Source organism: Acinonyx jubatus, chromosome D1, assembly GCF_027475565.1.
Source record: "Acinonyx jubatus isolate Ajub_Pintada_27869175 chromosome D1, VMU_Ajub_asm_v1.0, whole genome shotgun sequence".
NCBI lineage: Eukaryota > Metazoa > Chordata > Mammalia > Carnivora > Felidae > Acinonyx > Acinonyx jubatus.
Genome location: NC_069390.1, coordinates 4,668,402 through 4,692,209, shown reverse-complemented (window position 1 = coordinate 4,692,209; position 23,808 = coordinate 4,668,402). Strand labels below are relative to the sequence as shown.

Genomic DNA, 23,808 nt, shown 5'->3' with positions numbered 1-23,808 from the left:
ATTCAGATTTTACCAGTTTTAGAAATGTGCTTTTTTGTTTTAAAGACTTCCTTTTTTTTTTTTAATTTTTTAAATGTTTGTTTCTATTTGCGGGAGAGAGAGACAAAGCATGAACAGGGGAGGGACAGAGAGAGAGACAGACAGACAGAATCCAAACCAGGCTCCAGGCTCCGAGCTGCCAGCAGAGCCCGACGTGGGGCTCGAACTCATGAACCGTGAGATCATGACCTGAGCCGAAGTCGGACGCTCAACTGACTGAGCCACCCAGGGGCCCCAAAGACTTTTTTCGTACGAGCAATTTTAGCTTCGCAGCAAAATTGAGAGGAGGGTACAGAGATTTCCCACACGCCTCCTGCCCATCCTGTGCCAGAGTCATGTAGTGCTTGATGAATAACGGTCATTGATGAATCCCCGTGGACACGTCACAGCCGTCCAAGGTCCAGAGGGCGTAGTACGGTTCACTGTTGCTCTCGTACATTCTGCGGGCTCGGACAGGTGGACGGTGACCCACAGCCACCATCGTAGTGTCCCACAGCATAGAGACACCGCATGCCGCGTTGACCCGACCAGAAGGAGGCGCTCTTCCGAGCCCAAGTCGCTGAGGGGCTGCGCCCGCGGAACGTGGGAAGACCAGCCCGTCAGCAGTGCGCTGGGGGGAACCAGCTCTAGTCTGACACGTGGGCAGAAGAGGAAACGGGACCCCAAGAGCTGGGGTGTGGGGGCACCTCTGGGGGGCCCTCTCTGCTAGGTTTCCCTGCCTGGTCTCTGCTCCCCCCTCTGAATGACATCCCCCTCAGTATCGTGCCCGCCCAACTTTGGGGTCAGATCCTGAAGGCTCCCCAAGGCTGGCTATTTGGGCTGAAGAGGACCCTCCGCAGAATAAGGAGTGTAGGTTACTCACCACGTGTCACCAAGGGGCCCACTTTAGAGATGGGGAAGTGGAGGCCCAGAGAGCTGAAGTCCCTCACCGGTGGGGGGCGGGGGCACGCTGCAGCTGCGGGGGTGATGGAACAGGAGGACCCACACACATCTGCCTGGCCACAAAGGCCCTTTCTGCTGCCTTCAGGGACCTGGCGGACGCCAGCCCTTCAGGTGTGGGCCTGGGGTCACGGCTGGTCTGCGGGGTGGTATTTGGGCCACAGGCGGGGTTGCCTCTCACCGTGACAACCTTCAGGGGGGATGGCTGTGGCTTCCGGTCCACTCCCTAAGTCTCACGAACGCCGACTCGGAACCGTACAGACCGTGAGGGGCCCGTGGAGCCAAGCGGGCCCCTCCCAGCCCTGCCCGCCTGCTCGGGCCGGGGTGGGCGCACCATAGGGAGCGCCTGCTTCCGTCAGGCTGGTGTAACCTTTGCTTGCTTTCCTCAGATCCTGAACCCGCCGCCGTCCCCCGCCACGGACCCCTCCTTGTACAACGTGGACATGTTCTACTCTCCCAACATTCCCACCACTGCGAGACCCTACAGGTACGAAGTTCCTGCCACCGCCCTCCCTAGCCGTGGCCGTCTGGGCCTCCAGACAAGCCTGTGATAGAGCAGGACCCCCGGTCCCCATTTCCCGGGTCAGGAAACCTGGGAAGAGAGGTTCGGGGTGCTGGTGGGCTCTCCCAGCCGCTCAGACCATACCTGGCTTGCCTCCCCGTGGGGCAAGCCGGGCCTACCTGCTGAGTCCAGGAACCAAACCCCATGTTCTGAGCAGGCTCTAGAAGGTAGACGTAGCTCTGGGTTGTTTTTTTTTATTTTTAAGTCGGGACGTGCCCGGGCAGGCGTGGCCTTGAATGGCACCACCAGGGGATTCCCACTGTGGCATAGCCAGGTTCCACTGCCTAGGGAGGCCCGTGCACAGGGGCCAAGGTTTGACTGTGTTTGAATCCAGCTGTGGGACTCTGGCAGTGATGCCCACCTCTGCCGCCTCCGTCCCGTAAGGGCCCCAAGTCTCATGAGTGCAGGGGTGGCACCTGCCGCGGAGGACCCTTGATTGGGATGATCCTCTCAGCCCCCCGGGGGTCCGTGTTGGGGTGGCACACCCCACCCCCCTGGGTTGGGAGGGGGCCCTTGAGGGTGCTGAGAAGAGGCATCTGGGTGTGCTGGCCTGTGTCCAGGGGCCAGGTCCGAGCCTGGGGTGACCTCCAGCCCGGTGGCCTTAGCCCACAGGCCTACCACACAGGTGCATGGGGCCGCTCGCCCCAAGGGGGAGGCAGAAGCTGGAGAGTGGCCCGCACCTCCCTGCTCCCTAGAGCTGCCTGGAGCGGGGGAGCCTCAGAGCGCGTCGCGCCTGCCCTCTGGTGGCCATTTCAGGGACTCCGGGCCGAAGAAGAGCGAGCCACTGCCCTAGTCAAGGGCCCGCAGTGCTCCCCCCGCCCCCAGTGCCTCAGCGTCCCAGTGTGTCCCCAGCAGCCTTGTGGGTGGCTGTCCCCAGGCTGTCACATCCACGCTGGCCAGGCCCCTCAGTCCCCGCTCCACGTCCTGGTCCTATTTCTATGGCACCTCCTCCCTCCCCCTGTCTCTCGGGGTCCCTTCCTGCCCCTGGGGTCCTATGAGGCCTGTCCACCTGTTCCATGTTCTCGGCACCCGGTGCCCTCCCCGGCCCCAGGGTGCTGGCTCCACCTTCTTGCCCTCCGTGAGCCCTCTGGGGCCCTTAAACACACCGCGATCCCCACCCCCAGCTCAGGCCGTGCCGTGGCCCTGACAGAACCTTCCGGTGCAGGAGACGTCTGGGAGGCGCCGTCACGGGGCGCTTGGAGGCACCGCCTGGGTCAGATGGCTTTAGACTTCCAGGCTCACTGGTCTCCGGCACTTACAGTAATAATGATAAAATGGGGCACAGTCGTCCAGCGCTTTCTGGTGTCAGGCACTGTTTCTGGCACTTTCCACGAAGAGTCTCATTTAATCCTCACCAGCCTCTTTTGAACTGGGTACTGTTTTAGCCTCCCCATTTTCCCAATGAGACACTGAAGCCCAGAGAAGTTAAGTAAGCTGCCCAAGGCCCCCAGGCCAGCTAGGCTCTGCAAGCCTTGTTCTCCATAAAGGCAAGCAAGGGGCGCCCGGGGGGCTCAGTCGGTTAAGCGTCCGACTTCGGCTCAGGTCATGATCTCGCGGTCCGTGGGTTCGAGTCCCCACTTCGAGCCCTGGGCTGACAGCCCGGAGCCTGCTTCGGATTCTGTGCCTTCCTCTCTCTCTCTGTCCCTGCCCGGCTTATGCTCTGTCTCTGTCTCTCAAAATTAACTACACATTTTAAAAAAAAAAAAAAAAAGGCAAGTGTGGCTCCCAGGTGTGTCGGTGCAGACACGCCCACTTTGGACGTGGGGAGTGTGGCTCAGAGGGAGCACACAGCTGAGGGGCCCCGGGGGTCTCCCCGAGACGAGGTGCCACTCCCCTCTGTCCCCTTCAGGCCCTACATCATCCGCGGCATGGCGCCCCCGACGACGCCCTGCAGCACGGATGTGTGTGACAGCGACTACAGCGCCAACCGCTGGAAGGCCAGCAAGTACTACCTGGATTTGAACTCGGACTCAGACCCCTACCCGCCGCCGCCCACGCCCCACAGCCAGTACCTGTCGGCGGAGGACAGCTGCCCGCCTTCGCCCGCCACCGAGAGGAGCTATTTTCACCTCTTCCCTCCCCCTCCGTCCCCCTGCACGGACTCGTCCTGACCCCCGCCGGGCCACCCTGGCCTCTCTCTGCGCCCTTGTAAATAGTTTTAAATATGAACAAAGAAAAAAATATATTTTATGATTTAAAAAAATAAATATAGTTGGGATTTAAAAAAAACAACAACGCAAGAAATGTGAACAGTGATGGGGTGGGCCGGGCCGGGGAAAACTTTGTACAGTGGAGAAAATATTTATAAACTTAATTTTTTTTAAACGTCACTGCCATTCTTTTGTGCCATGTGTGCTTTTGAGCTGAGCGTCCCCACGGGGCGAATCCCGCCCTCCGCCCTCCGCCCTCCCTGGGACAGCTGTCAGAGTTGTGCACTGATCCTCCTGAGCACCGCGGGTCCCCGTCAGGCCCCCACGGGGCGGGCTGAGCCTCTGGGCAGAGGCGGGCAGGGAGGATGCCTGACTTGTGCCCTCGTGAAGGGCCCCGGTTCCACTGTTACCATCCTGAAATTCTAAATGGGTTTTAAGAAAGAGACCCTGCATTTCGTTTCGCCTTGGGCTTCACAGATTACGTACCTGTGCCTCGGGCTATTCCTCGGCCTGTCTGACCTCTGTGCGTGCTGGCCCCAGTTACCGCCTGCCGTCCACGGAGATGGTGCAGGGACAGAGGGGGATCCCTCCTGGCTGTGTATTCCGTGTGGACCCCCAGTGGATGGGGCTGCCAGGGTCGGGTGGGAACCGCCCAGCCCCTGTGCCCTCCCCCGTTTCCATCTTGTCCTTTCCAGCACACAGGCCCCCAGGCCCTGGGGACCTGCCCCAGCCTGGTCCCCGCAAGGGCAGTCGGTCAACACTGCCCCCAGGCCCGCCGTGTACCCACCGGGTCGGTACAGGAGGCGTCGGAGAGATAAGGCGTGCTCCCCGCCCCCGGGGGTGGGGGTTCCCCAGCCTGCTGAAGGAGACTGAGCAGTCGGCAAGTCACGAGGAAGTTAGGTTGTTCCCCAGGTGCCAGGCAGGAAGGGACTAACCTCACTTGGAATGCCACAGGGAGGTCAGAGGAGAACTACCATTTTTAGTCCCGGGGACACACTCAGAAGAATCGATGTGCAGCGATCTGGAAGAAGGGCCTCCCTTTGGGACTGGAGATCGAACCCTTGGCCAGCCCCCAGGGCCTGGAATGCGGAGGTGGCAGTCTCCAAGATGAGGAAACCCCAGAACACTCAGGCCCTGGGGCCCCAGTGCTGGGGAGGCAGAATGGGAAAGGTGGTGGCCCTCGGGGCTCCCCAGACTGCCTGACCAGGGGACATAGCTGGGGTGTCAGGCATATGAGTCTGCCAGGCTGGTTTCCTGAGACTTTCGGGGAACTGTCTCCCCTGCTTCCTGATTGTCCAGGAGTTCCCGGAGGTCATGGTCAGCACTGGCGGTGACAGGGACTGGCTGGCGGACTTGTTGGTTCTTGCTGCCCCTGGGACCAAGAGGGCTGCCATCGGGGGGGGGGGGAAGGGCGGAGTGGGGACCTGTGATCAAGGCCCCTTTGCAGAAGGAGGGACTTGATCTTCCTGGGAAGGCCAGCTTCACTTACTTCATCCGGCTGGCCCCATCTGGTAAGGAAGGGTGCTGTCACCCGCCCTTGAGGACTGTCATTTAAGACATCCCGCTCGGATGGGATCATGCCTGTTGAGAAGCCTTGCCCAGTGAGCGCCTGGCAAGGAGCAGCTCCTTGGTAAATGGAAGCTGTGACCTATTAGAGCCCAGAGACATGACGTGCTTGCCCAAGGTCACACCGCTAAGGACCAGCCCTAGAGGGTGCACCCAGAGCTCTCAGGCCCAGGGTGGGGTGCCCAGCCCCTGAGAGCTTCTTGCGGGGGGGTTGGGGCCTCCTGAGCACTCAGGATCCCCGTTCTTCCAGGCTGGGCCACAAGCCCTGCAGTGCCAATGAAAGCCCTAATCTCAACGTGGGCAGAGGGGGTGGGGGGTGGGGGGACTTTGCCGACTCAGAAGCAGGAGCTGCATCACGGGGGGCTACCGGGACCCCCTCCACTGTCCTGCCCTTCCGTTCAGTCGTGCATTCTGAGGGTCCCCTCCGTTCTCCTAGGGCCAGCCAGGGTCAGGCAAGAAGAGAAGCGGCCTGTGCCGCTGACCGCTGGTGACGGCCTGCATGGGCTGAGGGGAGGGTTGAGACACCCCCCTGGCATCCCAGGCCTGTCTCCAGAGGCCACTCTGCTGGACCCTCTGCTGCCATGAGGTCAGCTAGGAGGAAGGGGGGCCAACCTGCTGGCTTGTCGAAGGCGCGGCCGACGGTTTCCAAAGCTGAGGGGGAGAGAGCATTGTGTTGAGATATCCTGGGGCCCAGAGAGAACATCCTATGTAGATGGGAGGGCAGGGAGGGCTTCCTGGAAGAGGTGCTATGTAAGCTGTGTCTTAAATGAAGTTAACCTGGCTTATTTCATTTAAACTTCACAACGGTCCCTCTAGGTAGATGGTGTCCCCAATTCGCAGTTGAGGAAACCAAGGCTTGGGAGAAAATAGATTTTTTTTTTTTTTTTTTTTTTTTTTACTAATTTGTTCAATCATTTCTTTACACAACAAGCAATACTGACAACCAGACACTGCTCAATGTGTCCAAGCCTTCCCAACCATCTCACCTCTGCAGTGACACCCACTACTCCCCAAGTCTCTGTCGCCCACCCCCGAGTCCTGCGGGGTCTCATGCCTCACTGGTCCTATCATCTGCTCCGCTCAGCCCTCCCTCGCCTCATCCAGAATGGGTGAGGGGCTCTTCCTTGCCCCGGGTCCAGCAGCCCCCGTGGGTCTACAGCTGCCCTGGACACTTGAACAAAATCCAGGTGGCCAGATCTTGGCCATGTCCGCCACCAGGCAGGACGCTAGGGAACCGGGATTTGGCAGGTGTGGAAGTTTCTGTCCCCAAGAAACCTGAGTGCTTTGGGGAGCTGGGTGAGACTCGGCTCTTGCTGGCTTGTCCCCTTGAGGGCTTCTCCCAGACTCCCATACCTACCCCCCCCCCCCACTCCGCCTCCCCAAATGCCCTCTCTTCTTTTCTTCCCTGCTGGATTGGACAGGTTGATCATTAGCAACGCTAGTGGCCGCCCTTTCTACCAACCCTGGGGCCACGAACAGTCCTTGGTAGGAAGTACAACACTCCCCTCCTTGGCAACCCAGACTGAATCTTAACGCACTGAAAAAAAGGAGGAGAGCCTCAACACATGACCTGGCCGAGCACCAGCCTGGCCTTCGAGGCATTGTCCTCTGCCAGGGTGGCCTCACTCCAGCCCTTAGACCAGGTCTGAGCCCTGGTGACATGACATTAGGAAGGACCATGGGGGAGGGGGCGATTCCCCCAAGTTGAGCTTATTCAATTTAAAGCTTTTTTCTGAGTGTACGTATGGGTTAAAATGTCTTTTCTTTCATGGAATCATGGTAATAGCATAAGGTGTGTGTTTTTTTAAATCACTACCTAAAGATTTTTTATTCAAAAATCATTACTTGATAGAACTGAAATTTGGCAGCTCTGTGTCTGTTCCCACAAGCTAAGGGGGTGATAGCTGGGTATGTGGGCATTCATTACACTTTTAAATTTAGATGGATTGAAAATTTAAACAGTGAAAATGAAACCGTAAAAGGATTGGGGGGAAAAGGGGAAGGTGGTGATCCACGAACTCTAGAAGTTTGAGGATACGGAGGCCAATGCAAAGGTTCAAAATCACTCTCCTGCTTAAAGCCTGCCAATGGCTCCCTAGGGCTCTCAGGAGATAGGCTGAGCTCAGATGCCTCCAGGAAGTCCTCCCTGACTTCACCCCTTCCAGTTAGGTTAGCTCATCATAATTGGAGACTTTTGGGGCCCACTTATGTTGGGGGAGGTACTGCATCATTCACTTAATTATAGTGCAAATGTCCCTGTGACCCTCCTCAGGGTCTGGGGTGAAAGAGCCTGAAGCCTGTACAGGCAAGTCCAATGATGATGAGTGAGTAAAGGGATCTCTGTGTGTGGCCGGGCTCTCCCCAGGCTCCCAACCCTGGCCCAGCCCTTCATCTCAGGCGCCGCCCCCCTGTCCAGGGGTTCCCTGGGGCCTCTTCCGGGGCTGCTGGGTCTAGCGGCTGGGGCCTGGCCCTTTGGCCCGGGTGCGACTTCTGTAGCAGAGATTTGCTGCCCTTGCTCTGTCCGTCCTTTCCAAGGTGGGGCCAGCCCTGAACACGCCCCTTCTAACGCAGAAGTTCTTCCCGGCCCTCAGTCTCCCAGCAGAAACTGTAAGTTCCAATGCCTCCAGGAGTCCCTCCCAGTCTCCTCGCCCAGACCTCAGTCATCCCTACCGGATCCTCTGCACCGTCCTTCTGCAGTTTTGTCAGCCAGGCCGGCCTGCTCCGGCCCCACCCCAGGTTACCTGCATATGTCTCCTCTCCCTACCCTTCCACACCAGCACACCTGAACCGGTTTCAACCTCGACCGCGTCGACTGCGTTCCTCACTAGCTGTGTGGCCTTTGGCCAGGCCCACGGCCGCTCTGAGCAGCAGGATCAATGGTGAATAGTATCTGCCCTTGGCTGCTACCTCCCTAGACGTCCAGCACCCTTCAGGGCACCGACACAGGTTAGTAGGTATTATCAGTACTGTACTTTGCAGATGAGAACTGGAGAGTCAGAGAGGTGAGATCACCCAGCCGAGCTCACTCAGCCAACACGGCCCACACCCGGTGCCTGAATGCTTCCTGGGCTTCTGTTCACCAATCTATAAAATGGGGACAATAATACCGTACCGTAATAGAGCCACCCACCGCAACGTCTTTCGAGAATCAGCGTCAGGCTCTGCTGAAGCGGTGGGCTGGGGGAGGGGCATGTTTGCACCAGAGGCCCAGCTTCCAGGCACTGGGGTTGACCCAGCTCCGCTGGTTTTCATTCTCCCTGTGTGGCATGGGGGCTCAGAGGGCGCCTGAGTCCCTGAGACGGAGGGAGCTGGGGGCCGGCTGAGGTGGGTGCCAAGGGTGGGGGTATGGGCACAGAAAGATCCTGAGCATCTATCTGCAAGGCAACCTGGCGGCCGCTCTCCTGGGCCTGCCCTCCCTACCCGCAGTGGCCAGATTATGTCACTTTTCTCAGGAGGCTTGGGGAAGGTCACAGAAACCAGCCTTCCGTGAGCTGGAGTGGCCATCCCGGACCAAGCTGGCACCACTGGAGTGAGCTAGCTGCCCTAAAGACTCCAACCTCCCTGCGTGGAGCCCCCGTTATGACGCCCGGCCTGGTGCCCAACCCAAGTCTGGGCATTAGGGATTCTTGTTTTTTCCTGGGCACGGTGGCACGGTCCGCAGGGCCCTGCATCGTGCAGCCACCTCGGCCACCTCCTCTCTCTGCCACGTTCCTCTCCCACCACAACCGAATCGTGCCTGCCTCCCCAGCGCTCCAAAGCTCCGCCCTGGGGTCTCTGGTCTCTCTCCCGGCCACCCGGGAGAAAACACCCCCTGTTTTCGGGGGCTGAAATGCCACCTGCTCCCCAGGAGCTCCCGCCACTCTGCGGCCTGTGTTACAAGGGGTGTCTGACCGTCCCCCACAGACCGCCAGAGCCAGGACCCCCTGCTCCCCACGCACCCGTGCAGGCTGGGCACAGAACAGTGCTCACCGGAGAGCTGCCCACGAGAGGCCAGCACTACCCCCGGGGCAGCCTCGCGAACGCGCGCGCTCGCGTTCTGCCGGCTTCGGGCTGGGTTCCACACCACCCTCACCTCGCCTGCGCTGCTCAGCCCTGCCGCCAACTTCCGCCCTCCTGTCGATTTACTCGTGACTCTAGACAGAGCTCCGCACCTACTGAGAAGCCAGACGGGTTATTAGAAGGTGTCTAAGATGGGCCAAGGTGGGCTACTCTAATGTGTCCCGGCCCCTCCCTGCCGGGGAGGCCGAGCAGTGGATGGGGGGCCTGGGCGAGCATTTTGGAAGAGGCTCCAGTGTAAATCCTTCTGTAAGACAAAAGGGACGCCCCCCCACCGCGGACTTCACTCCCGCGGGTGTGGACGCACACAGCTAGGGTCACAGACCCCTGGGACGCCGGGGGTGGAAGCAGCCATCCCCTCACCTTGAGCCCAACTCCCGGCCCGGCCACCACTTGAGCGAGGAAGGCGCCGAGAACGGACGACCCCACCCCACCTCACCTCCCTATAAAATGCAGCTGTGGAGAATGCGGGCATCGATCCCGCTACCTCTCACATGCTAAGCGAGCGCTCTACCATTTGAGCTAATTCCCCAGCTCGAGGCGCCCTCCACTGCGGGGACGTATTGTGGCTCACGTCATCACGGTCGGCTCCTGACCCTCCAGCCCGCCTGCCCGCGGCTCTCGCTACCTCATTGGTTCCCTTACTGCTCCCAACTCCATGGCCAGGATTGGTTTGGCTGAGTTTAGTTTTAAAAAGCATTGGCCATCGGATTGGTGGTCCGCAGCGTCCGTCAAGCGGAGGCCCTGCTGTTGCTACGGCGTAGGGGGACCCGGCCAGGTTTCTCCCGGTTTCTGATTTGTTTCTCCAGACTCCGGGGTCCTAGAGGTTCCGGATCCGTCAAGTCCATGGGAAAAGAATGCTCCCCTCGCGCTTGACTGACGGGGCCCGTGAGCCAATCGGCGTAGGCGCAACCGGGCCGCCGGGCGATCCAATAGGCTGTAGGGGGCGGGAGAGGAAGGCCAATGAGCGCGGACCTGGGGGCGGAGATAGGGTCGCGATTGGCTGCGAGGCGGCCGGAGGGAGGGCGGGGGGAACTCAAGGCCTGCTTGATACGTCCGCCATTTTGGGCGCTTCGCTGATGGTGTCGGTGAGCGCGTTTCCCGCCTGAGCGCGACTAGCGGCGGGTCGCGGGCACCTCCAGGTAATGCGGGTGGGGGTGGGGGCGGCGGAGCGGGCCGCGGCGCGGGGGGCGCGGGGGGCGCGGCGGGCGCGCGCGCGCGGGCGGCGACGGCGAGGCCCCCTCCGCCCGGCCTCGGCGGCGCGGGGAGGGAGCGTCCCGGCCCCCTCCCCTCCCCCCCGGAATTCGCCGCTCGGCGGCCGGGGAGGCGCGGCGCCCGGGCTCCGCGGCCCGTCCCCGCCCGCGCCTGTCAGCCGCCTGCTCGCCCGCCGCGGCCCGCGGGGGCCTGGCGGCGCCGGGGCGGGCCGCGGGCCGGCGGCGAACTTTGCGCCCGGGTTGGCGTCCGCGGCCTTGCGCGGCGGCGGCGGCGGCGGCGGGCGGGGCGCGCCCCTAACCCGGCCGGGCCCCGCTCGGCTCCGGCCCGCCCCGGACAACTTCTCTGGGCGCGGGCCCGCGAGCGTGTCAAGTTGAGGCGGCAGCTCACCGCAGACTCTCGAAGGCCATTGTTGGGCTCCGTTCTGCGGGAAACAAGTTCTGTGGGTTTGGGCTCTTCGGCCGCAGAGTCATCGGGACACGCAGAAGCCGGCTCGCAGTATGTAAATAGCCTTCCGAGCGGCTTTTTAACTCCCGTGTTGTGACTCGGAGGTAGACCTGGTCACGAACGCCTCCCCGGCGAATATGAGCGAGGGGGGTGGTCCTTCGTGTGGCTGGAAGTACCTCCCTCTTAAAGCAGCCCATCCGCTGCGGGCTCGGAGGGCTTTCCTCCCGGGTGCCGCTCGCTCCCATCTCAACTCGGACTTTTCGGTCGTAAGGGCGCGGAATGAGCCCTTGCGAGCATCCCTGTGCCCTGACGCTTCAGCCTCCGTGCTTCCCGTGGCGTTCCCGGTCCTTCTTAACGCTTTCTGGCGGGTCGGCTAGAGCTTTGTTTATGTTTTGCTTCTTCCGTGGTGGTTTCCTTTCGTCCCCACAGCACCCGTCGGCGTGGATATCGTCCCGCTTTGCTAATGGGAAGTTTACTTTGATTTTTGTCCTCAAGGTCACGTTGCAGGGAGGCGGCGAGTGGGAGAGGGGCTCCAGATGTCCAGCCACTCGAATGAAGGTCTCCTAAGCGGTGGTGGGATTTCAGCTTTTCTCTACTGCGAAGCTAGAGTGCCTGGCTCGAGGTCTTGGCTTCACCACTTGCTGGCTCTGCGACCTTGGACAAGTTACCCCGCTTGTCTGCTTTCCCTGTAACACGGCAATAATAATAGTCCATCTCGCGAGTTTGTGGGGAGGGAACGAGTTAGCAACGGTGCCTGGCGCGCAGAATCAGCTTGGTGCAGTTAGTGGCTGTTGGTACCAGTTTAAATTTGATGTTGAAATGTTTGGATTACCATTAGGAAGTCAAATGAGCGTGTAAGCCCTGGCCCTCGGTGACGGTCTCCAGAAAGCCCTGCGTATTTATTTCACCGTCAGCTTTGCGGAGAAAAGAGGCTGGACGTTATTTTAACGTCCAGGAGAGGGAGAGGGGTGGCTGAAGCTTCGTTAAATCACCAGTGTTTCCTGAAGTGATCAGCTCATGGTGGTGCTTCAGAGTGTTTTGTCTGAGAGGTAACGGTTAATTGAGGAAAAGCCCGTCGGGAGCCCGGGTCCGATTCTCTTCCTGCCTGCCTGGGGATACGAGGCCCTCGGTGCGATTGGTCCCCGTGTCTGTCAACTCCAATTTTATGGTCCCGGTATCTGTTCGTCCGTGTTCTCCGGGTTATCGAGGTTTGCAAGGGTGCTGCGTGTTGAGATGTACTTCAGCAAGCCTCGTTTGGGAAGTCACCGTCCTCCCGCAGGTGCTTCGGAAGTGTTTTGCCTTCGGTGTGTCTGATTTGGGGGTCTGGAGCCTCTAATAACAGAATGCCATCCGCTGGGTCACACACATACTCACAGTCTCTTAATCCCTGGTACTCGGAACCGTGGTGCCCTTCCCTCGGTGTTACCTGGCTTGGGACCTGGCTTGCTTCGCTTGCGCTGGGGCAGTGTTTCTGTGCACTTTTTTTTTTACTTTATTTATTTTTGAGACAGAGAGAGACAGAGCATGAGCAGGGGAGGGGCAGAGAGAAGGAGACACAGAATCTGAAGCAGGCTCCAGGCTCCGAGCTGTCGGCACAGAGCCCGACACGGGCTCGAACTCACGGACCGCGAGATCATGACCCGAGCCGAAGTCCGATGCTTAACCGACTGAGCCACCCGGGTGCCCCTGTGCACTTTTTTTATTTTTTATTTTTTAATTTTTTTTTAAGTTTATTTATTTTTGACAGAGACAGAGAGTGAGCATGAGCTGGGGAGGTGCAGAGAGAGAGAGGGAGACACAGACTCCGAAGCAGGCTCCAGGCTCCAGGCGCCAAGCTGTCAGCACAGAGCCCGACGCGGGGCTCGAACTCACAAACCGTGAGATCATGACCTGGGCCGAAGTCGGATGCTTAACCGACTGAGCCACCCAGGCGCCCCTCCCCTGTGCACTTTTAAGTAGAGGTGGGCATCTCGCCTGGGGTAACTTGAGAACAGGGTTTTGGATTAGAAAACTTTAGCTTTTGTGTGAAGTATGCAAAACAAAACAAAAACTTGCTGGTTTGAATTAACTACTTGAGAATTTGAGAATCAGACCACAGCTGGACAGAAAATGAATGGTGGTAAGATTTGACAGAGTGACATTCGCTCCTTTAAGGTAAATTTTGCATTGCTTTGGTGCAAAGGCATTGTGCTTATCACAGGCAAAAATCTCTCTCTCTTTTTTTTTTTTTCTTTCAAGTTTTAAATTCCAGTTAGTATACAAAACCTCTTTCTTAAAACAGTATTTGTCACTGGGGCGCCTGGGTGGCTCAGTCGGATGAGCGTCCGACTTCAGCTTGGGTCATGATCTCGTGGTTCATGGGTTCGAGCCCCGCGTCAGATTCTGTGCTGACAGCTCAGAGCCTGCAGCCTGCTTCGGATTCTGTGTCTCCCTCTCTCTCTGCCCCTCCCCCACTTATGCTCTGTCTCTGTCTGTCTCTCAAAAGTAAGTAAATGTTACAAAAAAAAAATTTAAGAAAAAACAAAACAGTATTTGGCAGGATCGGTGTTTAGTTTGTTGCCGTTGTGAACTTCTTTCTTGAAATTTCATATTTTGGGCAGTTGAGAGGCAGCTTCAGTATATGTTGGTCCAAATTTTATAATGTTTTATTACCCCTAAGAAGAATACATGGTATTGGCAATGGAGTTCTTCTAATTATCTACTTACCTAAAACTCAGCCTTGAGTTTATTTCATAAAAAGCATAAGAAGCTGTGGTTTGGTCCTCATAAGTCAAGATCTGAGTCCTTGTGTGGGCTGAGTAGTGTGTTAGCTACTTTTCTTAGGTGAGATGGACTGAAAAAAATAAACCTGGACTCTTGGCTTTAAGCATCTGTTTTATTTCTTCTTTTTCCTTAAGAGAATCTCAAGTAACTGGTTTTTGATTTGCTCTAGGTATGTGTTTCATGGTTGGGAAGCAGTTTTGCCCCTAAAGAAACATCTGGCAATGTCTGGAGACATTTTTGCACGTCCTGCCTGTGGGAGTGGGCAATGTGCAATTTGGCTTCTAGAAGATAAGAGGCCGGGGATGCTGCTAAACGGTCTGTAATGCACAAGATAGCACCCTAAAATTACCCAGCCCCAAAAATTAATAGTTGTAGAAGTTGAGACAGTCTGTTGTAGATAGATGCTAGACTGGCACGCATTAGAATCACTTAGGACTTTTTGTTGTTGTTGTTTTTTAATGTTTCTTTATTTTGAGAGAGAGAGACTGTGTGTATGTGAGCAGGGAAGGGGGGGCAGGAGAGAGGGAGGGAGAATCCCACAAACCACAAGATCATGACCTGAGCTGAAATCAGGAGTTGATCACCTAACCAGCTGAGCCACCCAGGTGCCCCTGGGACATTTTTAAGACCAAGGATGATGGACCCCACCTCTGGAAATTTGTGGTGGTATTGAGAATATATTTTTTAAAGTTTTATTTATTTATTTTGAGAGAGACAGAGAGAGAATGAGAATGAGCCAGGAGGGGCCAGAGAAGCGGCGGAGGAAGAGAATCCCAAGCAGGCTCCTTGCTGTTAGCATGGATCCCGACTCACGGCTTGATCCTATGAACCATGAGATCATGACCTGAGCCGAAATCAAGAGTCAGATGCTCAACTGACTGAGCCACCCAGGGGCCCCAAGAATATATTTTTAGAATGCTCCCCAGGTAATAATGAAGTGTAGCTAGGTGTTGGAACCACTGCTCAAGACCACAGACAGTAATGACCACTTGTTGGCCAAGGAATCCTTCCGGTGACCTGTGAGCTCTGTCTTTGTGGCACCTAGATCCTACCTAGGAGATCGCTTAGTAGTGGGGATAGTCGGTGTACACACACTATTTTCAGGTGCCTCAAGACTGGACTTTAATATTTACTTATTTTTTTGAGAGAGAGAGGGAGCGAGCACGCGAGCAGGGGAGGGGCAGAGAGAGAGGGAGACCCAGAATTGGAAGCAGCTCCAGGCCCTGAGCTGTCAGCACAGAGCCCGACGCGGGGCTCGAACCCACGGACCGCGAGATCATGACCTGAGCTGAAGTCAGACACTTAATCGACTGAGCCACCCAGGCGTCCCCGAAGACTGAACTCAAAAAGAAATTTTAAGTGAATAGATTTTATGATATAATTTAGAAACTTTTCCTTTACCTCGTCAGAATACATCACTGTGTGGTGCAGCTCTCAGGTGTTTAGGGCTGTTTGCTCCTACTCCTAGAACGTGATTTTTGAGTTTTATATCCTTTGCTCCCATCCTGTCAGTCAGTTGTCAGTTCTGTTTTTAGATGCAAGCTTCATCATTATCTTCTTGGATTTTTTTTTTTTTCCCTTTTGTAATGAAGGCCTGTTTGCAGAGAGTTAGCCCTGGATCTCTTTGCCAGTTCTGCCTTTTTAGGACAAGAGAGAGGCATACTCCATGCGTAACATTTTAACACAGAGACCCTTGCCTGCTAGGAAGGGAGGCTCCTCTGTGCTCTGGACTCTGACCCAAATGGGGGAGTGTTTCTCTTCCTGACGGGGTGGGGGGGCGGTGGAGTTGGGGAGCGGGAAGAGGTGCGTTAGCGGAAGGGCAGAGATCCTTTTCTTACACATACTTACAATTTGGATCGTCTTGTTTGTTGAATGGAAGAATACTGGTTTAAAAACTACAGATTTCCAGCAATTGAATGTTAGTATCTGGGCATCTAAAAGGGAGAAAGAAGATCATGGTGGCACTTTGTAATCTTTCATCCTGAAATCAGCTTATGGCTGTTGTTGAGAAGGACGAACGACCCCTCCCCCATCCACTTCTTCTAATCTTCATTTATTTGATCAGCAAATAGAGTAATTGAATCCTTACTCTGCCAGGAGCCGTATTAGGGACTCACTCACGAACAGGCACTTAAGGACTTGCACTCTGGAGGGAGAGGTAGCAATTATAAAAGGGGTGCAGTTTTGGCTGGGAGGCCAGGTAACAAAGCTGGTTAGAATTGTCCACGGTGTAGGTAAGTAGGCTCCTTAGGGAGGCCCTACAAGCCTGGGCAGAAAGAGCTTAGGTTTTGCTCCTTGGGGGTTGAATTTGCCAGAAGTCTCTTGCTACTTAAGAAAATAGTTACACCTTTGTTTCTTATGTGTATTAAGTGGTTACTTTGCCTTGCTTCTTGGGTTGGTGTGTCTTAGACAGCAGTGCCGTTTCTGTGCTGGCGAAGCTGTTTTGTAATGGCGAATAGGATCGGTCTGTATTGGGTTTTGCTCCATAGATGATGGTTGTTGGTCAAACTGGAAACACAGACTGCTCCCGTACTGATCAGAGGCTCTGTGTAGGTTCTCACTGAATGAACATCTTGAGCATCCTTGAAATTGATCGTGTCTCTAATGGGAGTGTTTTTTTTTTTGTTTTTCCTGCTGCAGTTGGGTCTAGGCTGACTAGAGGTTTGTTTCTGTGGCCTTTGACTTTGGCTTAGATTTAGTTGCCACGGAAAACCCCTTTCTTCCTTTCTCCCTCCCCATTTATTTTTCTTTACTTGGAGAGGGTTGATAGTTACTAGTCGGATCAATACCCAGTTTATTTCAGGGCTTAAATGATTGCGGACTGACTTCTGGATACCAGGAAGATCAGCTCGTGAAGAAGCAAGTAGGAGGAACCTCGGTAGTAGTTGAAGGACTTCTCACCTTAATGGGGACAATTTCATGTCCTGGACTTAGCAGTCTGGGCTTAGCTCTGAGCAGAAGTGTTTTACTACTCGTCACTCACAGCTGGCTAGTGTTGACCTGCTTTGTAATAAGTATTAGTGAAGACTACACAGTCATCTGTGAATTTATACAGATGAAGTTTGATTGGTTCTGAACATCTTCTTACTAATATAAAGAAGCTCTGATTGGTTTTGTACTTCTTGGTGACTTTGGAGAAGACTAGGGTGGTATTTCTTTCGGTGGGAATACATATTGACTTGAATGGCTTGTGTGCCCCAGAGGTTGACTGCCATGAAATCTGGTAACCCAAAGGAAAGATGAATTACAGATTCTTATTTTGGAGTTAGAGAGTAGAACACAAAGGCTGCAGAAGTAAGAGTGTGAGTGAATGTCGAGTCAGATTTGGAGAACGCTCTTCAGATTGCTGGTTGGAGCCTGGAGTGCCCGTACCTGGATACAAATCTGAACAGCAGTGCTGGCACCAGAGACGCACTTTGGCAGGAAGAGAAAGGAAAGCTTGGGTGAGCCTGCGAGGCACCCCGAGACCCTGATCGGGGCAAGTAAGGCGGGCGTGCTACACTCCCCGCTAAGTCACGCTCCGTGGTGGCCTGGTGGTCCGTATGCATTGGCTGGGCCTTGGTGAGATTTGGGCTTTCTGTCTCTAGATGGGGGCAGTGGCAGGAGGAACATTGAAAAGACTGACTGGATTGGCTGTTTGGGGTTTCCTTTCTTGAAAGTCATGGTTTTGGAGCTGGACCAAACCTTCGAGGTCATTGATTCTTAGAGAAAAGTGTAGGCCATGCTGGAGAATGGACCCATAGGCAGCAGACAGATCTCTCTGTTCCTGGGTGATGCCTTCGGGTTTTGGTGGCCCCACTAGACCACAGTTTCTAGTGTCATTTGTTTCAAGAGTGACATCACAACTGGATCTCACTGAGAATTAAGAATAAATGCTTAATTTCTGAATTGTTTCCTTTTGGTGGTAGTACTTGTCAGTTTTCTGTCATTGTAGTAGACGAGGGGATAGTGTCTCCCTGGAGATACAACGGTTTTCCGTTGCCTCTGGACAGCGGGCATGGGGCATGTCTCGCCTGCCTCTGGTGCCTGCTTGCCAAGACCCTGTCCCTTCTGGTTAAAACATGCCCTTCCCATTGTAGACCTCTCGTCCTCAATTTATTACACCCTTACATGAATTCAACAACTATGCATTTGGCGCCTGTCATGGCATAGTATTTTAAATAAGGGGGTTTCACAGATGAACACTGTTCTCTTTCCCCAATTCAGAGTATATCATGGAGGTCAAGAGTATGCGAGGACCTAAAATAGCTGGCTTTGAGTTCTGGCTCCCAAAGTCTTCCCAGCTGTGTAACCCTAATATCCGACGACATCTTTGTTCCTTAGTTTCCTTATCTGTGACATGAATATTAAATAGAAACTCATTTGCACAATGGTTAGAACAGAGTAGTATTTTTATTGGTATTACTGTTCTCAATCTTCTTCATAATGGTAGAAGTAAGTACAGAAATGTCTCTAATATAAGGTGTAGTGAATGCTCTAAAGAGGTAAAATGGAATTTTAAGGGATCTTAGAGGACTTTGAGGTCCGACGAACTGCTCTGGGGTGGTCCTGGGTGATAGTGATACGGATGAGGAGGGCTTACGGCGTTAGTGTTGATATGCATGTTTTTTTTCAAATCTGGATTATATTATATATGCTTAGGTAAATGTGATCACATTTCTTTGATGGGAGTAGAGATCATATATTTGAGGTTTTGTACCTTGCTCTCTAAAACGGTCTTTAAAATCCCTCTGGCACTTGCGACACTGTAAAGGTAACTCCGTTTGCTTTAGAGTGTCCTCTGTTTCGTAGAACTGTATTTTTCGGCGTACTGTGTTCTTGAAGAAAATCACACAGGCCTTGAGGGATCGATGTGTTTTAACATACGATTGGATCTTTCTTTATTTTGCACTTAATTTCTTTACACATTCCGCATCGCAACCAGACACCTCTTCTCTGTAGAGGACCAGTTAGTAAGTATGTTAGGCTTTGCGGGGTGTAGAGTCTCTGTAACTACTCAGCTCTGTTGTTGTGGCGTGAAAGCAGCCATACACAACATGTAAACAAATGAGGCTGGCTGTCTTCCAGTGGAACATTATTTACAAAAACAGTGTGGAGTGTGTAAATACCAAATCACTATGTTGTACGTTTCAAACTAGGATAATATTGTTTGTCAATTATATGCTAGTGAAAAAATAATAAAACTATTCCAAAAGCTAAAACCTCACGAGAGACAGGTGGTGGGCTGTCCTGCTCTAACCTGCTTTTGTATTTTAATTTTTTATGAGATCATCAATTCAGAGAGAGTGGAGCAGGGTGTGTAGATGGTAAATGTTAAAACCAGCAACTGTGTAGCCAGTAACCAGCTTAAGGAATAGAATGTTGCCAGTACCTGTGGCTCTCTCTAGGTCTTTCTCTGACCCCCTTTTCTTCTGACTCAGGAGGGCAAGCACTACCCTACATGTATCATTTTCTTTGTGGTGTTGCCATATGTGAATGTATCCTTGTATAATGTAACTTAATTTTTTGCAATCTTTAAAGTACAGGAATTGAATCATTTTGTTCTGTGACTTCCCCCTTCCCCCACAATGTGTTGTGAGATTCCTTCATTCAGATGTTTGAGTACTTACTCTGTCTTAGGCGCTAAGACCTATGTTCTGATGCTGGGTGCGCTGGCATGAGTAAAGCGGACAAAAGTCTCTGTCCTCATGGAGCTTACAATTCATTGGGCAAAGATAGTTAACAGGTAGGTCAAAGCTGCGGCAGTGATATGGTGAGTGATATCGTAGGGAGGAAAGTAAAGCGGGGAGGTGGGATGGTGGGGGCTGTTTGAAGATTGAAAGGGGGTCAGGGTGGACCTCCTTGAGAAGGAGGTGAGGGAGCCCTGGGGCCGGGGCTTGGAGGAGCCTTACAGGCAGAGAGTCAGCTGGGGGCACGAAGAAGGGTCGTGCCTGCTGTGTTGAAGGGACACTGGGGAGGCCCGCTGGCTGGAGGGAGAGCCCGGGGGAGAGGGGCAGAGGTGCTGGTTGCGAGCCAGTCACACGGGCCAGCATTACGATTTTATCTTTTCCTCCGAATGAGATGGGAGGTCCCCATAGTGTTTGGAGCAGAAGTGTGGCACGAGGCCTGACTTATGTTTTCGGAGAGTCCCCCGAAGCTGTGAGAACAGCTGCCCCTGTGCTGCCACAGGACCCGTCAGCAGTAGTGGCAGCTGGGACTGAGGGGCACTGGGTGGCCGTGAGAAGTGGGTGCGTTCTGGATGCCTCTTGAAGGTAGAGCTGACGGGGTTTGTGGGCAGATGGAATGGGAGCGTGGGAGCAGAGTGAAGGGTGCGGGGCTCTGCTGGCCGTGGGGGTTGTCACCTGTGAAAAACGGGAAGACCGCGGGAGGTGCAGGGTGCGGACATCTTACCAAAGGCCGGGGAGAGCTCGGACCTGCTAAGTTTGTGGAGCTTTTAGAGGGCCAGCCGGACACGTGCAGGGTTCGGCTGTCTGCACTTGGGGGGAGAGGTCTGGGCTGAGGACGGAAATGTTGGTCTTCTGTGTTGTGAGGGCACCTGGGAGCCCCAAGGTGGAATGGGGACACTGAGGAATGAGGACCGAGTCGGCAGGCACGACGGGAAGACGGCCTCCGAGGCGGAGGAGGAGGACCGGGCTGGGGGACCTGCGGCCAGTGCTACTACTGCATCTGGTCAAGTGAAATGAGGCCCAGGCCTCGCTGGGTGGTTTTGGCAGCACGGAAGCTGTCGGTGACCTTGACGAGAGCAGTTCCTACGTGGCGGTGCACGAGAAGCCTGGTGGGGAGGGTTCATGAAGGATGGAGAGGAGAGGAGAGCAGGTAGAGTTCTTTCTGGGCGTGTGCTGGGACACTGAAGGGACATTTGGGACCCCGAGAAGGTTTTGCCGAGATGGGAGAAATCACGGCATTTTGTAACACTGGGGGACATGATTGATTGTTCAGAGAGTGAGCGACCGGTGACGCAGGGGGGACACGGGCCGGAGCCGTGGGCTCCTCCTTGCGGGGCGCAGGGCAGTGGGAGCACGTGGGCATTTCCCTCTTTCTTTCATGTCTTGGGGAAATAGGAAGCTAGCAGCAGTCCGTGAACGTTAGGGCGAGTGGCGGCTGGTGGGGCGAGAGGGGAGGAGAGAAGGTGCGGAAGCCGAGGGAAAGTCAGGCCACGCTCAGGGGAGAGCAGCGCCTGCACTCGCCTTTGTCTTACCAGACTCGAGCAGGCCCTGTGGGGTTGTGAGTTTCCTGGAGCCTGAGTGGCAAAGCCAGAGGAGGTCGGGGGGGGGGGGGCACGGAGCTGCCACGGGTGGGGGGCGGGGGCAGTGAGCGTGTGTAGACGGGCAGCTGCGGCCACCCTTGGGCACGTGGCCGTGCTTCGCGCCTCCCGGCTCCTGTGCTCTGTCCTGTTGCTCACCGCGTACATACGTCTCATCTCGTCTTTGTCCCAGCACTGGAGGATGGGGTTGTTTCCAGTAGAGAAACGGTGCTGGTGCCGGTGCCGCTTTGAACAAAGGCAGAAACGTTTCTCCAGGGCGTAGGCCTTGAAGAGAAGTGGGGCGAAGTACAAGTGCGGGACCTGGACGTCTTTGACTTGCGTCAACGCTGCAGATTGTATTCCAGGGTGGCTCTTCCACTTGCCTTCCTTCCTGCAGGCACTGTTGTCCCGCATCCTTGCCAGCGCTGGCTTTGTCACACTTTTATATTTGCCAGTTTGGTGGGTACGAACCTACATCTCATTTTTAAAAATATAACAACCTTATTGAGATAGAATTCACATACACACTTCATCCATTTGAAGTGTAGAATTTAACAGGTTTTCGTGTGTTTATAGAATCGTGTCATGAGTGCCACAGTCTAATTTTAGAACGTTTTCATCCCCCCTCTCGCACCCCCCCCCCCAAAGAAACCTTGTCCCCTCGAGCAGTCAGTCCCTATTTCTGCTTACCTCTTGGCAACCACCGTGCACCTTCTCTTTCTGTAGATTTGCCTGTTGTGGACATTTCATGTGATTGGAATCGCACACCGTGAGTTCTTTCGTGTCTGGTTTCTTTGGCTTAGCGAAACGTTTTCACGGTTCGTCCACGTTGTAGAAGGTGTCAGTATCGGTAGTGTGTTGCTTTTTATTGTCCAGTGATGTTCTGTTGTATGGATACACCACGTGTTGTTATCCGGTGGGTTGTTTCTGCTTTTTGACTGTCGTGAGTAGTACCGCTAAGAGCATTTGTGTACACGTCTTTGGGCGGACATAACGTTCTTATTTTCCTCCGCGTATGCTTAGGAGTGGAATTGTTGGGGATCGTGGTAATGGTATGTTTAACATTTTTGAGGAACTACCAAACTGTTTTCCCAAGTGGCTGCACCATATTACATTCCCCCCAGCACTATATCAGGGTTGTAGTTTCTCCGTGTCCTTGCTGACATTTATTATTTTCCGTTTTAAAACCATTAATAGCCAGCCTAGTGGGTGTGGAGTGTGGTATCTCCCTGTGGTTTTGAGCTGCACTTCCCTGATGACTCATGCTGGTGGACAGGCCCACGTGTGCTCACTGGCTGGTTGGCTGTCCCATCCCATCCCTTAGAAGAACTCTTCAGATTCTCATTTTTGCATAGGTTTTGTTTTGTTTTTTAATGTTTATTTTTGAGAGAGACAGAGACAGAATGTGAGTGGGTTAGGGGCAGAGAGAGAGGGAGACACAGAATCCGAAGCAGGCTCCAGGCTCTGAACTGTCAGCCCAGAGCCCGACGCGGGGCTCGAACTCACAGACCGTGAGATCACGACCTGAGCCGAAGTCAGACACTCAGTTGACTGAGCCACCCAGGCGCCCCTCATTTTTGCATGGTTTTACTGTTCTTTTCTCTGATTACTGATGAAGTTAAGCATCTTTTTGGTTATTTGGATTTCCACTTCTGTGAAATGGCTGTTTCTTTCTTTTTTTTTTTTAAACTGAGTTGTTTGCTTTTTCTTATCTGTAGGAATTCTTTTTCCTCTCATTTTTTTTTAAAGTTAACTTTACACCCAGTGTGGGGCCTGAACTCACCACCCTGAGATCGAGTCGCACGCTCCACCACTGAGCCAGCCAGTCTCCCCTGTAGAAACTCTTGTGTATTCTGATTAATAATCTTTGATTATTGGGAAAAATGCCTTTTCCCAATTTGTGACTTCTCTTTTTACTGTGTCTGTGGGACGTTTTAAAAAGTGTTTATTGAAAGCATGGAATTAAAGGACAAAACAGGATGTCAGTGTCTTCTGACACTGTACTGGCCAGATAGAAGAGGAAACAGACTTTTAGTTTACAGGTAGTTTTTTTTTTTTTTTTTTAAATGTTTATCTTTTTCTTTTGAGACCGAGAGCATGAGCAGGGGAGGGGCAGAGAGAGAGGGAGACACAGAATTCAAACTCCAGGCTCTGCGCTGTCAGCACAGAGCCGGACGTAGGGCTTGAACCCATGAACTGTGAGATCATGACCTGAGCCAGACAGAGTTGGATGCTCAACTGACTGAGCCACCCAGGTGCCCCTGGGTAGTTGTTTTTTAAAAAGTTTTGTGGTTTTTCTCCCTACAAGTCTTACACATCTTTTGTTAGGTTTATTCTTTGGATACTTTTATAGTTTTTGTTGCTGTTGGAAATTTTTTTAAAAATTTACTGAGAGAGCGCGCGCGCGAGAGAGCGTGCACACGTGCGCAGGGGAGGTGCAGCAATAGAGGGAGAGAGAATCCTAAGCAGGCTCCTTCTGTGAGCAAGGAGTCTGACACAGGGCGGCTCGATCTCACGAAATGTGAGATTGTGACCGGAGCCGAAACCTAGAATCAGATGCTTAACCGACTGAGCCACCCAGGTGCCTCGTGAAATGACTTTTTTTTTTTAGTTCAATTTTCTGTTTGCTGCCCAATGGCATTGCGGTCCTTTATATGCAGCTCTTCTGTGCAGCAGCTTCTCTAACTTAATAATGTGCCTGTGGACTCTTGTGGGGTTTTTATGTGGACGGTAATCTCATCTTTAAATAATGGCGGTTCGTTTCTTTCCAGTACTTTTCTCTTTGTATCTTATTCTAGTCTTAATGTGCTGCTTCAGAACAGCCATTGCAA

The 23,808-nt window shown here is 54.0% G+C and overlaps 2 protein-coding genes across 32 annotated transcripts in view; both read left to right on the top strand.

The window, feature by feature from the left end:
- Positions 1–3,870, top strand: part of LRP5 (LDL receptor related protein 5) — a 103,738-nt gene extending 99,868 nt beyond the window's left edge. For both annotated transcript variants that reach the window (XM_053202821.1, XM_053202822.1), the window contains 2 exons: positions 1,368–1,465; positions 3,390–3,870. In XM_053202821.1, the coding sequence (XP_053058796.1) occupies positions 1,368–1,465; positions 3,390–3,651 (360 nt within the window). In that variant the 3' untranslated portion in view covers positions 3,652–3,870. The remainder of the gene's footprint in view (positions 1–1,367; positions 1,466–3,389) is intronic.
- A 6,439-nt stretch (positions 3,871–10,309) lies between these two features.
- PPP6R3 (protein phosphatase 6 regulatory subunit 3) overlaps positions 10,310–23,808 on the top strand; it is a 135,793-nt gene continuing 122,294 nt past the window's right edge. For 28 of the 30 annotated variants that reach the window (XM_027045546.2, XM_027045545.2, XM_027045544.2 and 25 more), the window contains exon 1: positions 10,310–10,454. The gene's annotated coding sequence lies outside the window, so the exon portion shown is untranslated. Of the gene's footprint in view, positions 10,455–10,811; positions 11,023–23,808 lie in introns of those variants that run through there. The other 2 variants (XM_053202815.1, XM_053202813.1) reach the window with 2 other exon arrangements.